We start from the raw sequence: 16,921 nt of genomic DNA, 5'->3' as shown, positions 1-16,921 counted from the left end.
AGTAGGAGCGCAAGTGCGGAGAGAGAAGAGAATGATTGAAAAAGAGAACAGAGGTTAGAGGGGAAAGGAGAAGTCAGCTGCAGGTAGTGCGACTCCTGTGGTGCAGGGCCCGAATGGTAGAAGCTAGGGAGCCACTAGCTGAAGAAGGCACCTTGTTTTTTAAAGAAGGGACTGCTTCTAGCCAGTATTTTAACCTCTGTTTTAAAGGATTTATTTATTGGATTTTAACCTCCACATTACACCCTGTTTTAATGGATTATTTATTTATTGACTTTTTATTAAATTGCACTATTTATTTGAACACTTTGGATTTGTTTTGTTGCTTCAAGAGGCTCCCAAAGGTAAGTGGGAGCATGAAGCAGAACCTGAATCATCACAAAGTTATTTAACATGATTAGTAAAATTCGCAGATACTATGTTGGCTCAGTTAGGACTTAGCTGGCATTGTTGCCTCATATGTTCAATGACCTGGGCTCATTTACCAGGCCATATGAGTCGGATCACAAACTGTTGTGAATATACATCTTCTGATGCCTCAATCTGGACATTTCATCAGTGATGTTCCTAGGACAGGTCTTACATCATACAGTCTCCTTCAGGTGACCCCACCAGGGTTGATCAGACCCCAGCATGTGTCCAGACAGCTTGAGTCTCTGATCCCATGCCTCTCCTCTCTTGAGCCATAAGCATCTTGAGGGTCGGTCTGTTGCTTCGATGGTACTGCGGTTGGTTCTCCTGTTCCTATCCTACCTAAACTGCTAAAAGCTCTGACCACAGAAAGATATACATGTAAAATCCATTATTGAATGTTGGGGTGAAAGTGACTGCCATGGTTCCTGTCTTTTTGATTTTATAAGCTCCATGAACCAATAATTGAAAAAGCTGGATCAGAAATGTAGAGGTACAGATATGTGCTAAATATTAGTCAGCTATATACAGTAGATAGTTGAGAAAAAAATATTTAAATGAATAATTATGAATTGCAGCTCAATGAGTAATGCACATTTAAAGTAGATTTCAGTTCACTCATCCACCAATTCATTTCAAACCAACTTATTTCTCTTTGGATAAATCAGGTTTATTAACTGTAATTTGAGGGCTAAAATTTACATTTTTTAATCAAAGCTGGGATTACCAGTAATTATTCAGTATCCTTTGACATACTTTGGTACAACTGGCCTGAGCTAACCAGAACTTCAAGAAACTAACCTTTTTTATTGCTTTGGTATCTCAAGCAATTTACAACAACAATTTCTTACCAGAATAACATCTAGGTCCTCTTGTCGATGAGAAGACGTTACATGTTTCCCCTTAAAGCTGCAACCTTACACTAATGTGTGAGTAAATATGTAAGTAATGTTAGTTCCTGCTCCATGATAAAAAGCTTTTTAGGTTACAAAATGATCCTGACCTGCATCTTGTCTTGCAGAAAGTAACAAATGCATAATACAGTTTAATGAGTACTATAAAAGTGAGCCCATTCTTAGGTGGCCTCATGAATCCTAAGCAGCAAGGCCAGGAGCTGCTTTGATTTGAATTAAGAACTGCAACTCATGAATACAGCTCACCCTGGCACGTCCTCTAGTCCATCATCATCATTGTGTATACCACACATGCCTCTCCTTATGCCCAACAGCACTCAGAACAGTTCCTTTCCTCTCACAGTAAATCAAAGATAGTGATCCTGCAGTGCCATGGAATGTTTGCCATCTTGTTGTCTTTTATTTTGCGTTACCTATGCTATGAAGATTTTTTGCTGTCCATTCAGGATGGATTCTTCTTACCTGCAATACACCTGGTCCTACAGAATGTGCTGCCAGGTTTGGTAACCTTTAAGACTGGTTCAGCATCTTGCTCTTTGAGCACAGGAGAAATGTCAAACCTTTTGGCTACGAAGCCACCATTAATCCCATTAAAAAGACAACTGCTTTCCTATACATTTTGTGACGCTAGGGTACTCTCACCTAGCTGTACATACTTTGAAAATTCCTACTGATTACTGTACAGTGCATAGTAGAGTTAAGATTTTGGTTCACATGTTCAGCGATTGTAAAATTACTGCACTGAATTCCTCCACAATACTAAAGGATTATGCGGGGTCAGTAACGGACAGGGTATATGGATGGATAGTTTAAATTCTGTTTGTTCTCCCTTGTTCAAATAGGCACAGTTTTGACCAGTAATGGTGGGTATACCTGAGTTCCCAAATCTCCTTTTTTTTGGTGCGTAACGTAGGAAGCAATAAAAAAGTTTGATCTCTAAAGGTTGATTAGTTTGTAAAGATTCTTAAAGTTGACAGTATTTGTCATGTCTACATACTGTAAGGTCTATTTCTCCTTAACTGGGTTTCTTTCTTTGTTCATCTTTTCAGCATTTATTTTCAGTTATTTCTTATTTCAAGAGTTAAACTGTGCTTTTAAAAGCTACATTGATAAACATTTTCTGATTCCAATGAAAAACAAAATCCACTTAAATCAATTATTTCTTAACTTTGTTATTTGAAACTCACTTTGAACCTGTGAGCTTTTCTTGAGGATTTATTTTTCCCAATAAGTTACCCACATCTAAATAATGGAAATTCCAGAAGGACGCTTTTTTGCAGGGTGAATTTTAATTAACATTTAAGTTTTACTTTGCTAAGTGATCTCACTTTCCCCAGTGCAGTCTGCTTTGATGATTAAATGTTTTGCTATTCCAAATGGTACAATGTGAACAGATGTTGAACCCTGTGCAATGAAAGAATTGCTTGTAATTACACCTACAGCAGCACTAGAGCGATGCAGAGAAATCGGCAGCTAGCTGAATGCAGACATCTTTAAAATCTGGCAGACAGTTCCATTTTTAGAAATGTTTCCTAAATCATATTTTTGAGACAATCATCAGTCAGTTCAGGTCATGCAGAGGCTTGCAGTTTCCCCTGTGTAATGTTTTGTTCTTCAATATTGAAGCAAATCCAAGGCCAATCAGGAACTTTTTTCAACATGGTTCCCAATGTAGATAAAACAGGCTCACTTTTCCTGCCATCCATGCAATGGATATAGTGGGCTTAAGAGATGGTTGATTACTGTAAGAACATCACAAAAAGTAGCTAAAGTAGACAGTTCTTTAATTAAAGGAGACTGCCTTAGCAGTATGTGATCAAATCATTTTTTTTCCACAGGGAATACTTGCAGTATAGTTTATTTTTATCTTCACGACCCTGATCATTCTTTGATGAAATTCCACGGTTTAGTCTTGCCACTTTCATAATTAAAATGTGTATTTCGTAAGTCTTTTATCAAAAATGGATCAATGACTCCCACTGAGTTCATTAATTTCAGTGCAGGAATTGACAGGTTCCAACCTTATATCATGCCAGTAAAAAACACATCATTCTATTTTGTATTTAACTATAAAATCAGAGCTACCAAACCTAAATAAATACTTATGGAGTAAAAGTGAGTGCCTACCAAATTTAGTACAACCTGCAGAAACAAAATTAAAGTTCAAACATTTAAATTACTCTCTTCAGATTGTTGACTGAGCTTACTCTATTGAGAACATGGTTTCATGGAGAGAAAAGGAAGTGAAGTAATAAGCAGCTTTCAAGGATGAAAACTATGTGTGCCTGCCTACTGAAAACTGAGTGACATGAGAAGGAGGGCCATGGTGCTCAATTAGTTAAAAAAGGAAAATTACAAGTGGATTGTTAGATGTGGCAAGTATACCTTTTCATGTGAAAATGAAATACAACATTTGATTCTTGCTACTGGAAATTCAAAACTTAAATGATGTCAGCAACACATAATAAAACTTTTTTCAGACGTGATTTATCCTTACTGTGGTGGGCTGGTGCCCTGCCTGGGGTTTGTATCCTGCCTTGCACCCTGTGTTGGCTGGGATTGGCTCCAGCAGACCCCCGTGACCCTGTAGTTAGGATATATTGGGTTGGATAAAGGATGGATGGATGGATTTATCCTTATCAGGGTTTGTGGAAGGCATATTGTATCCACCTGGTATCAGGCACAAGGCACAAACCAACCCTGTATGTGCTACAATTCCACTGCAGTGCCAACTTATGCACAAACCCAGTCAAATAGGTATGTTAGTTCCCCAGTGAACCTAATACACATATCTTTCAGATGTAGAAGGAAGTCCATAGCAGCCATAGAGAAACCTATGGAGACGCGGTGAGAATGTGCAGACTCCGCATGGGCAGGCAGTGACCCAGTGCTAGAATTGATCCATTATGCAGCAGTTCTAGCCATTGTACCAATATGCCAACAAAAAACAATAAAGGCCAATAAATTCCAATTTCTTCTAAAGCTGACAAACCATTAGCTATCTGCTATGTCTAAGCATAAAGGATAGCTTTGGAACCCATCTGCTTATTACTAACTACAAGACCACAAAATACAATCAAGCAAATCACACACAAAAGCCAATACTTTTCAACAGCATGTGCAACTGAGGCTGGTCAATATTATGGAGACATCCCAGAATTAATTAGGAGCATCTGCTTTTTTTGATGTCAATCTGTCAGCTTCCACTTCTCTTTGCATCCATCCAGAAAATTCCATTTTTTAATTTTGACATCTTTGTAGTACGCCAAGTTCTGTCATGCCTTTCCTCTTTTACATATCCTATAGAATTGTGTGACAACAAAATAAATCCTGGGTACAAGTTATTGAAACAGCATGGCAGCAGCAGACCAAAATGGACTTTGTCCAAAAATGTTATGTTTAAGAAATATGAGTTACAGTTATCCATAGACAATCCACAAACAACAATTAACAATATGGTATCAGCTAATATAATTCTTACATCCACCTGTCTTGGAATCTAATGTCTGTGAAAGCTATTGAGTCGCCACAAGTTTATTTGGGCTTGAGTTTTGTTAATGTTTTTAAATATCTCATTATTATAGAAATACTGTAGTTCATAAATAGAAATGTGATATCTGTCTTTGATGAAGTAAATAAGGAAAATTTAAAAATGCTCCATCTTTCAAATCAGTTAACTAAGTTCCCAAACGTACCTGAAATTTACAACATGCACACACTTTCGAATGTATTTTCTTACTACTCATTCTAGCTATTTTTGCTTTGTTCAGTTCATTCACATCATGTCTACATGTCCCACAGTTACTACAACTTTGTATCAAATACAAACGCCATCTACATCTTCCTGTACTGACACAATGCATCTGCACTTGCTTATGTCCACTGTCACACATTTGCGTCAGAGGGTCACTTTCACGGCTCGTCTAAGGTATGTACTACCCTTCTTGGATGAAAGGGGACACTGGCACTAATCATGTCCTCCACTTTCCCTTCAGATTGCCTAAAAGGCACCAAGCAAAGGCCCCATCTGGTCTTCATCCCATACATTCCACATTGGATGGAAGGGAGCATCACTTAGCTAACCAAGCAATCCGTAAGAAGGAGCTCCCTAGCCAAACAAGGAGAGAGAGAAAGGCCTTATTGTTGCAAGCACAAGAGATCCTAATTTGTTAATGTTCTTTATGTTACTTGTGCCATTAAGCACCATTTTAATTTGTATTAAAAAAAGACATTGATGTAAACAGGGACAGCCTGGTTGGTGTCTCAACATTTATTCTGTGGAATTGTCATTTCTTGCATGACCACACCAGCTAAATGATAAAGTTTGAAGCCTGAGACCAACAAAGACCTAACATAGAATGTCAATGTCTGCACTATGTTCACACTCTGGCATGCACATAAAAGCGCAGGTTCAATTTTGTTAGCTCCCATTTGATCAGCTGTTTTCACACAATCTACAATGTTTTATGGAATAAAAGGAATATCCATTTGAAACACCTCAGATATGCACATCTAATGAACAATTTACAAGTGGCAGTCAAGCTAAACAGCACCTTTGTTGGATGCAAGAGGAAAACCAGAGAAAAAATTACACATTTTAGAGGAAAATTTGCCATCTCCTTAATACAGTGACCAGATGGAAACCTAAACCCAGTCACCAGGAGCTGTGACACAGAAGCACTGATCACTGCTCAACCCATCTTATGACAGCAACATTTATGTTTGTTATTAAGTCAATATTATCAGATGAGCTGTAGATAGCATGTCGTTTCTCATAGTGCATACCCTGCAGTCTCAGAATCAGACAAGTTGCTCTTCTCTGGCCTTTCATTATCCTCAATGAGGCCTCACTCGTCCATTATATGGCTTAGATTGCTATACAGGCAGGAATAAAGACAGCCACTGCAATCCAAGTACCAGTAATAACAGCACTTTACTGACATTTTCACATATTATTATATTGCTTCTCAATTACAGTACATTTATTTGTCTCTGTCTGAGTAGAATACTACTTTTATATCAGATTATATGTAACATCCTGGAATGTTGACACGTGGAACAGAATGCATTAAAGCGAACCACTTTGCCACACAACTTATGTAACAAAAGTGAATCATTCAGAGAAAGAGAAAAAAATGGATGTTTTCAGCACATGACTTTTATATGTGTAAAATAATGCAGGCCAGTATTTGATTATGCAGATTGAAACTGTAAAATCATACCTTGTTGAAAAAAATGCATAGATTGCTTCCGCAGTTGTTCTGTACTTGACCTACAAATGTACTGAAAAACACAAACTCATCATCCGTGTAGAGCAGAATTGCTCCAATAGGTGAGTAGACTTTTAGCATTTTACAGTTCAGATAGCTGTACCAGGTTTCAATCAGACAGAGTGATTAGTTTTTGAGTTATTATAATCACAGACTCACATTTTGACACACAGACCGACAAATTTCCTTGGGAAGTGGTTAAATGATGTTCAGAAATTCCTAAAATGTGTAAATCTATTGAAAGCTCAAAGTCAAAATTTGGATCTCCTTACAGTATTTACAGTATAGAATTAAAGGAAAAAGTCTTAACTATCCGTCCATCCATTATCCAACCCGCTATATCCTAACTACAGGGTCACGGGGGGTCTGCTGGAGCCAATCCCAGCCAACACAGGGCGCAAGGCAGGAAACAAATCCCGGGCAGGGTGCCAGCCCTCCGCAGTCTTAGCTATCTATATATTATTTTAATAGAATACATTGCTGCAGGGATCATTTTTCACTTAATCACTGGCAGGTAATTCACCTATTAATGAATTAAATATATTAGTTTCAACTCAATCGACAGATAGCAATGGAGGAGATTACTTGAGAGTGTATCTCTGTTTGTTTTGTATCCTGTAGATCACACTTCCATTTTGAGCCACTGTAGGTAATCCAAATCAATGATGTGAATGGCATTTGAATTTTGAATTGTTGTGCCAGGGTGCACCTGATCCAATTTTATGTTAACACTATTTGAAAGCCTTAACTGAAAAATAAGTCACTCGTCCTAAATTATAAGAGCATAAAATAGAAAAATTGCTTGTTGCTGTGAGAAGAAATGTGTTATGTTTAAGGTCAGCAAATTAAGTATGATTTACAAGTTACTCTACAGCTCTCAGAAAACTTGTGAAAAACTGCAATTGTTACATAAGATTTGTTAGAAGTGTGATTTTCATGTGATGCTTTAATAATCATCTTAACATAATGAAAAATCTGCCAATATGCATGTATTTACATTTATTTCTGTTTACTTTTGACATGATCTTTTGAGATTATTGCTATATGTTTCTTTTTTTGTTTTAATTTAATTAAACTATTCATTTAATAGGGCAACACATAAGTGAGTCTCAGGCAACAGAGTCTCGCATTTAAATCCTAACCCTGGTTCCTGTCCATGCGGAGTATTGCATTCTTCCTGCATCTGTATGGGTTATTCTCTGGGTGTTTGCGTTTTCCTCCCACATCTAAAAGGTGATTAGGTGCAATGAAAACTGGAAACCGAGCCAGTGTGTGTGTGTAAGTTAGTTACTAATTTAATTAAGCAAGAAAATTATTATATCATATATTTGAAGAGGAAAGGGAACTGTGCAGGAATGCTGACCACCTCAGTAATGCTGTAATAAGGAAAGAGGGGATGCAGAATAACATAGCAAGTAACCTGTCATGATACAGCACTTGTACAGCAGTTTGTAATTCAGATATGGCTCCATCTGTGCAAAGATGACATGTTCGCCCAATTCTTGGATGGATTTCCTCCAGAGAGTGTAGTTTGCTCCCACAATTCACATACATGGTGATTAGGTGGATTGGTTAAAGTGACTAGGAGGGCATGTCTGGGGGTGTTCTTTCATTGAACTGCTGGGTGGGCTTCTTCTTTGATATGGATGTTTGGAACAGTTAGAGCAGAATTTTCATTAGAGATTTGCACATTTGATTCTGTCCTTAATTCACAGTGTGAGGCCTGAGCAAGTTACCTAACCTGTCTGTAAGACAACAGTAAAAACGTATGCAAGCAATGGAATTGTATCCTCATTTTGTAAGTCACTTTGACTAGAGATGTTACGGTAATAGTTGTAATAATAGCACAATATTATTTCCAATTCTCCTTTTATTAGAAAAGCAATTATAAAAGAATTAGAATTGATTCTTATTAAGCACAATTCTGCTTATGATAAAAGCAAGCTCAACAATACTTACCAATACAATATGAAAAAAGAAATACAATATAAGCACAACTCATAAGGTGATCAAAATGTTTTCAGCATGACCTATTAAGAAAAAAACTAATTTTTCAGTTTATTTCTCATGATCACTAATAGACTTGTTTTAATGATCACAAAGGTTTTCTCTATCACTCAGACACAATATTTAACTAGATTGTGCAACCACTCATCTGTAGCTGACTCAAGATGTTCATCATTGTCATCCCTCATCTCATGGGTGTAGCTCTTCAGGTTCAGGAACGAGCGGTAGTTCCTCAGGGCAACATCTTGAAAGTAGGGTAGGCATGGAATCTCTTTGAATCCATGCTTTCAGACCAACCTTGTGAGAGTTGGGCACTGTCATGAAGCAGCAAGGAGCTTGTCAACAGTTTTTTTCATTGACTGGAACCAACACCAAAAATAGATCAATAAATAATCATAATATTTAGTAATTATGTGGGTCTAATGTATATCCAGAAGTATTTCTCCCCAACAGTATTAATTCCCTCAAAATACTCCTTGGAACATTGGATGGGTTGACATTTCATTTCAAGAATCAATATTCTGGGCACCTCACCATGTTCATGTTTAATTGTTGATGAAGAATTGTTTCAGCTGACCCACAACTTATCTCTGCGGTGTTTTTTGTCTCACATATTGTCATTTTTTGATTCTGCATTATGATTCACTTCACAGTGGCAATCGTCTCCTATTGAAGTCAAAGGCAGGTCCACTTCGAATTTTGCTGTCCATCTCTTTTCTGTGGCAGGCACATCAAACAAGCAATAATGAATCTCCGAAGGTATATTGTTCTCTAGTGTTAGACATCTACAGTTTTCAACAACAAAAGAAACATACGCTATAAACCACAAATGCTAGAGAAATGAAAGTTATATATTTTAGCAAGTAGAAGCTAATCTTTGGTCTTCTACAAAACTATATACATTTAAATGTATTTAGTTTTAACAAAATTAATCTATTCTAAAGTAAGTTTTCATTCTTGATTTAAATGATGGGAGTTCAGGGGCACTATGACTTGGGGGACAACAGAAACTCACATCCAATTCTATGCCCCAGGAGTAATTATTTCTGGGACTCCTTCCATTGTAATGGGGCATAGCCATACCTATCGGTGGCATGGACCACAGAAAGCATCTGCAGTTTGATTGCTCTAGGACTCTCTTCTACAAGACTGGATCACGATTTAATAATTAAAGATTGCTGAAAATCATTCAAAGTTTATTTAAAATTGATACAAATCACAACTCCATATTGGCAACTCAACCTAAAAAAGCAGAATTGCTTCATCACATTATAGACTTGAGGAAATGTGTACCGGTAAGAGAATGTAAATGTTCCTTCTTTCTTTTACTCACTTAGTGGATCTGTTTCTCTTTACCATACTCTAAGAATAATGCCATTTAGCATGTGGAATAAAAAAAAATCAGGTATCATATAATCTGTGCCTTTTTTATAATTTCTTCAGTATTCATCCTCTGGGTGGCACAGAAAGCATAAAATGCTGAATATTGATTGATATTAAAGACGTCAGTGTTCTTGAGATGATGTGGACCTGAACTCTCAGTGCTTTCCATATAAGATTTTGCTTATTGCAGTTTTGCTTTAGCCTGGCTTTTATGTTCTAAAACTGTTCTTTGCTTGTGTCTAAGAAAAATAAAACCATATATTTAATTTTTTTTCCATGTTTCTATCAAATCATGAGACTGTTTCTCTCAATCCACTGACTTCTTAAAGAAGCATAAGTTATGTGTAAATATCTGGAAAATATCTGAAGACATTCAACAAGAAAATACATTTGAAAGGCAAGCAGACTTCTGAGGCAGATTAAATGGTTATTATGTAAAGTCATTTCCAATATAATCTACAACAATAGTTCACCATGGTTTTATTAACCTAGGAGTAGTGGATGGCAGCAGGCTATTCACAACAGCCTCTTTGCATTAAAATGGTATGCTACTAAAGCTAAACTAAAAAATGTACCACTTTTTTCTTGTCATTTCAATCTTTCATTTCCTTTCCGTGCTTTTCATTTTATTTTAGGAATATATCTTCTCAAATTTGTTGAAATAAGCTAGAGCAAAGTCTGAAAAACAAATTGGAAGTTTGGTTGGCATAACATTATAAGTCATTGTTCTAACTACTGTTTATCAAGTGCAAATAGATTTGGAGCTTTTGAGTTCAGACATATTTTTTGTTTTAATTGTCAGGCTGTTTCCAGATATTCTACTTGTACTGAATGCACTAAAATTGAAGCAGCTCTCCAAATATAATGCTTTTTGCATAATTTTCAAACTCTTATTTTTTTATGTCACTTACAGGAAAGTCATCGAGGTGAAGATCATTGATGATGAGGAGTATGAAAAGAACAAAACATTTACAATTGAACTGGGAGAGCCTGTGCTAGTGGACATTGGCCAGAAGCATGGTAAATATTAACTGTAGTTGGGATATTGACATACAGCTTATGTTTAATTTGATAGAAAGCAGAAATATTCATAAATGTACATGCTATATTGTATATACAGTACATGTGCAACATCTATAAAGTAAAGAAAGTGCCAAAAATAATGTTATGCTCATTCAAATAATTTTGAATGCATCAGTTATGTTCAGTAACATTTAGATTAGCATTTGTGAGGGATTGGGATTTTTTTAAAGGTACCTATATGAGATTTTCTATTCTTGTTGTAAGTTAGATGTAGTAGTAGTGATAGTAGTATTATTATTTTATATAACAGGTACAATGAAGATGTAGTATTCCTGGTACAGTAGTTGTATTACTCTTATGCAGGTGTCATATTGAACGTTTGGAGAAGACCATCCTCCACAGGTAGATATTCTGCTACATTACTGGAGGTCACAGGAAGATCAAAAAATATATGCTCTCAATGCAAAGTATAATTCATATTGTCCTGCACAGTGGCTTTAGGTTTTCATTCCTTAGCAATTGCTTAGTTAGTAACCAATCCTTGCCAGCATCAGCCCCTATTTAATTTTTTGGCTTGTTAATTTGCAATGTAATGTTCTTATATTGTAGATTTTTTTTCCTTTCCAAGGAAATCATCCTAATGATTTGTAGCCTAAAATGAATCATTTTCAGTCTGTCACATTTTTCTCTTAAGTGTTTTATTAAACCAGATAAGGCATGATGAATCCACACAGGTGTAGATGAAACAAGTTAGATGGATAACTGCTGGCTCCGTTTGTCATTTGCATCTAATTGCTAATAAGGAGCCATTAAAAACACTGCATGCATCTGTATAAGCCTGAAATAAGCAATTACAGGTGGGGAACCTTAACAAGCGAGACCACCAAAATGAAGCAGAAAAATGTCACTTGAGCAATAAGTGCTACATTAGCAATAATTGACTCCTCATTAAGAAACTGGGTTAGAACAAAAACCTGCAGCCACTGCAACCCTCCACTACTGACATTGCCTACCCCTGTCCTACAGGCATAATAAAGTCAAATTTATACTGTGTAGATGTACTGAAAGTCATTATTGAACAAGTTGTTCAAAAAAGATATGCCAGAATCTAGGAGCATCTGAATACTATTTTAGCTAAGTTTGACATTTCATGTCCATCTTTGTTATTTTTAACCTGACTATCTCATTTAGGAGTAGTGCAGTGGTTACACTGCTGCCTCACAAATTTAGCATCCAGAGCTTGAAACCTGCACCTGGGATGTTTTTTTCCATGGAATCTGCATGTTCTTGACACATCTGCATGGTTTTTCCTCTCACATCCCCAAGACCAAGGTCAATTGGTGATTCTAAATTTGGTGTGTGCATGAGTGGGCCACGCATTGGCCTAGAGCCCTGTCTGGAGCTGTTTCCTGCACAATGCTGCCATGATTGATTATACAAGAACCTTGAGAACCTGAATTGGATTAAGCAGGTTTGAGAATTTTTTTAAACAAATTGATGGGACTTCATATAAATGAATAGTTTTTTTGCCAGGCTGCCATCACAAAACAGCATCTTCACCTCATCTCACCTCAGCATCTTCACCTCATCTAACATCCTCTTGTTAATGTAATCATTGAATTTCAGTCTCCTTTTGTCATTAGAGATCCCTGTTTATCTTGATCAAGTTTTTCAATTGCATAGAGGGAACTCATTTGTCAATCAATTTCTGGGTTAATTTAAATGCATTTTGATCCTCCTTTTGAATATTTGATATATTTTTTACATCTGTAAATTTTAACAGACCACTCTATCTGTTCCTAGCTTGCTAAGTTGAAGCTATCATGTATGCAAAAGCTGGCTTAAATGGCTGTCACATAAAGCATGATAAATTGTACATATCAAACTAATTGTGCAGGTCGGGGTGAGCCAGAAATGAAGTGGGCATAGCGAAAAGCAATCCATAAAAACAAGAAAGGAAGGTCATGGGATAGCTGAGAAATATACTGGCCAAAATCATAAGATTTGAAATTGAAACAGATCACAAAAAATAAGCAAAAACCATTACAATGACTGCAGGGTGTGTCAGTGTGAACTGCAACTTTCAAATGGGTTGCTGAGTATCATGTGGGCCTCTACATCGCTTTTAACTTGTAGATCAAGGAGAATGAGTGAGGAGCCTTATACACTGCTGCCATTGCCATAAAAACCGTGACAGATATTACTTATATATCATTCCTAGCCTGTATCATAAATCAATCAAGTCTTTTTCCACCTTTAGCAGCTCTAAAAGATAAATGTGTCACTTGACTCAGCCATGTAATAAAAACAAGTTCTGATCGCATGATTGCAAGCCTGCTGCTTCCTGGTAGTTTGAAGTGGTGGGATTAGGGGTCAACTAAGTGTGAGTAACACCACTGTGTTGATACTTGGAATTTTTATTTTTCTCCAGCTCAATACTAGATCAGTGAATTCACTTGTCCAATCATTTGTGGTGAGTTTTATGAAAATTTCTTTCATGCTACTATGTGAGTACTTTTTGCTCTCGAAAACAAGCAAAGTGAAACTCTCACTGGTAATAATGTCTCTATTAAATATATAGTACATATATTTACATTTATGATATACACTAGATAGATAGATAGATAGATAGATAGATAGATAGATAGATAGATAGATAGATAGATAGATACTTTATTAATCCCAAGGGGAAATTCACATAATCCAGCAGCAGTATACTGATACAAAAACAATATTAAATTAAATAGTAATAAAAATGCATGTAAAAGCAGACAATAACTTTGAGTAATGTTAGCATTTACTCCCCCGGGTGGAATTGAAGAGTCGCATAGTGTAGGGGAGGAACGATCTCCTCAGTCTGTCAGTGGAGCAGGACAGTGACAAAAGTCTATCACTGAAGCTACTCCTCTGCCTGGAGATGACACTGTTAAGTGGATGCAGTGGATTAGTCATGATTGACAGGAGTTTGCTTAATGCCCGTCGCTCTGCCACAGATATTAAACTGTCCAACTTTACCCCTACAATAGAGCCTGCCATCTTAACAAGTTTGTCCAGGCGTGAGGCGTCTTTCATCTTTATGCTGCCTCCCCACCACACCACCGCGTAGAAGAGGGCACTTACAACAAACGTCTGGTAGAACATCTGCAGCATCTTATTGCAGATGTTGAAGGACGCCAGCCTTCTTAGAAAGTATAGTCTGCTCTGACCTTTCTTACATAGAGCATCAGTTTTGGCAGTCCAGTCCAATTTGTCATCTAGCTGCACTCTCAGATATTTATAGGTCTGCACCCTCTGCACACAGTCACCTCTGATGATCACAGGGTCCATGAGGGGCCTGGGCCTCCTAAAATCCACCACCAGCTCCTTGGTCTTGCTGGTGTTAAGGTGTAAGTGGTTTGAGTCGCACCATTTAACACAGTCTTTGATTAGCTTCCTGTACTCCTCCTCCTGCCCACTCCTGATGCAGCCCACAATAGCAGTGTCATCAGTGAACTTTTGCACGTGGCAGGACTCCGAGTCATATTGGAAGTCTGATGTATATAGATTGAACAGGACAGGAGAAAGTACAGTCCCCTGTGGCGCTCCTGTGTTGCTGACCACAATGTCAGACCTGCAGTTCCCAAGACACACATATTGAGGTCTGTCTGTAAGATAGTCCATGATCCGTGCCACCAAGTGTGGGTCTACTCTCATCAGTCAGCTTGTCTCTAAGGAATAGAGGTTGGATGGTGGTGAAGGCGCTAGAGAATTCCAAAAACATAATTCTTACAGCACCACTGCCTCTGTCCAAGTGGACAAAAGGACTAAATGGCGACTTTATTATGTACACCTTGCTGGTACCAGGTTTGACCCCCATTTGCCTTCAGAACTGCTGTAATTTCTCATGCATATATTCAACAAGATTCTGGAAACATTCCTCAGGGATTTCGGTCCATATTGATATGATAACGTGAAGCAGTTGCTGCAGATTTGTTGACTGCACATCTATGATGTGAATCTCCCATTCCACTACATCCCAAAGGTGCTCTATTTGATTGAGATCTGGAGACTGTGGAGGCTGTTTGATTACAGTGAGCTCATTGTCATGCTCAATAGACCAGTTTGAAATAATCTGAGCTTTGTGACATGGTGCGTTATCCTGCTGGAATTAGCCATCAGAATATGGATACTCTGCAGTCATAAAGGTTTAGACGTGGTCAGGAACAAAACTCAGGTAAGCTGTGGCATTTAAATGATGCTCAATTAGTACCAAGGGGCTCAAAGTGTGCCAAGAAAATATCCCCCACACCATTACATCACCACCAGTAGCCTGAACCATTGATACAAGGCAGGATGAATCTGTACTTTCATGTTGTTGATCCCAAATTCTGACCCAACCATCTGAATGTTGCAGCAGAAACCAGTACTCATCAGATGAGGCAATGTTTTTCCAGTCTTCTATTGTCCAATTTTTATGAGCCCTTGTGGATTGTGGCCCCAGTTTCCTGTTCATAGCTGACAGGAGTGGCACCCAGTGTGGTCTCCTGATGTTGTAGCCCATCTGCTTCAAGGTTTGACATGTTGTGCATTCAGAGATGCTCTTCTGTATACCTTAGTTGTAACGAGTTGTTATTTGAGTTACTGCTTGAACCAGTCTGGCCGTTCTTAATCAATCAATCAATCAACATTTATTTATATAGCACATATTCATACAAAAAATGTAGCTCAAAGTGCTTTACAAAATGAATAGAAAAATAGAAGACACAATAAAAAATAAACATAAGTCAACATTAATTAACATAGAATAAGAGTAAGGTCCGATGGCCAGGGTGGACAGAAAAACAAAAAACTCCAAAGGCTGGAGAAAAAAATAAAATCTGTAGGGGTTCCAGACCAAGAGACTGCCCAGTCCCCTCTAGGCAATCTACCTAACATAAGTCAAACAGTCCTCTTTGTATTTAGGGTTTTCATGGAAGGACCTGATGATGATTCTCCCCAGACCTCTGGCATTAACAAGGAATTTTCACCCAGAGAACAGCTGCTCATTGGTTATTCTCCATTTTTGGACCATTCCCTGTCAACCCTAGAGATGGTTGTGCATGAAAATCCCAGTAGATCAGCAGTTTCTAAAATACTCAGAACAGCCGTCTGGCACCAACATCCATGCCACGTTCGAAGTTAAATAAATCCCTTTTCTTTCCCTATTGTGATGCTTGATTTAAACTTCAGCAAGTCGCTTGATAATGCCTAAATACATGCCTGAATAGACTGAGTTGCTGCCATGTGATTGGCTGATTAGATATTTGCATTACCAAGCAGTTAAACAGGTGTACAGTAATCCCTCCTCGACCGCGGGGGTTGCGTTCCAGACCCCCCGCGATAGGTGAAAATCCGCGAAGTAGAAACCATATGTTTGTATGGTTATTTTTATATATTTTAAGCCCTTATACACTCTCCCACGCTGTTTATAAATATTCCCCGCAGAGTTATACAGCATAATCCCTTTGTATTCTCTTAGATATTAGGTAAGATTCATTGAAATGATGTATATACAGTAGAACCTAAATATTATTTTAAAGATATTGGAGTGTCTCCGATATCACATATTTTACAGCCATTACGATAGACAGGCCACCAGCAATAAATACTTACAATGCAAGAAAAACTGTATACAGTAAATGTGTGTACAGTGACACTAAACGTACGTACATGTACTAAGTACTATAAGTAGAAAATTAAATTATGGTTACTCACCAACAATGACACGATGACTTGTCCGATAACAATGAGTTTAATTTTACTGCACAACAAAGGAGAGCGTTACAGCCCTTAAAGGAGCCACTTCAGGCGATTGTGTAGCACTGCCGTTGTTCTTCTTCTGGCAGTCTTCAATCCAAATCCCTAAAGCAGATTCCATCCAGACTACTGCCTTATTAC

General features: G+C 37.6%; 1 protein-coding gene across 1 annotated transcript in view; it reads left to right on the top strand.

Moving 5' to 3' along the window:
* Positions 1 to 16,921, top strand: part of LOC120539338 (sodium/calcium exchanger 1-like) — a 595,338-nt gene that overhangs the window by 497,320 nt on the left and 81,097 nt on the right. The window contains exon 4 of the mRNA XM_039769325.1: positions 10,896 to 11,002. Within this exon, the coding sequence (XP_039625259.1) occupies positions 10,896 to 11,002 (107 nt within the window). The remainder of the gene's footprint in view (positions 1 to 10,895; positions 11,003 to 16,921) is intronic.

This window comes from Polypterus senegalus, chromosome 11 (genome assembly GCF_016835505.1).
Source record: "Polypterus senegalus isolate Bchr_013 chromosome 11, ASM1683550v1, whole genome shotgun sequence".
NCBI lineage: Eukaryota > Metazoa > Chordata > Cladistia > Polypteriformes > Polypteridae > Polypterus > Polypterus senegalus.
Note: the sequence above shows the minus strand (reverse complement) of the source record. Positions and strands in the feature narration are given on the sequence as shown.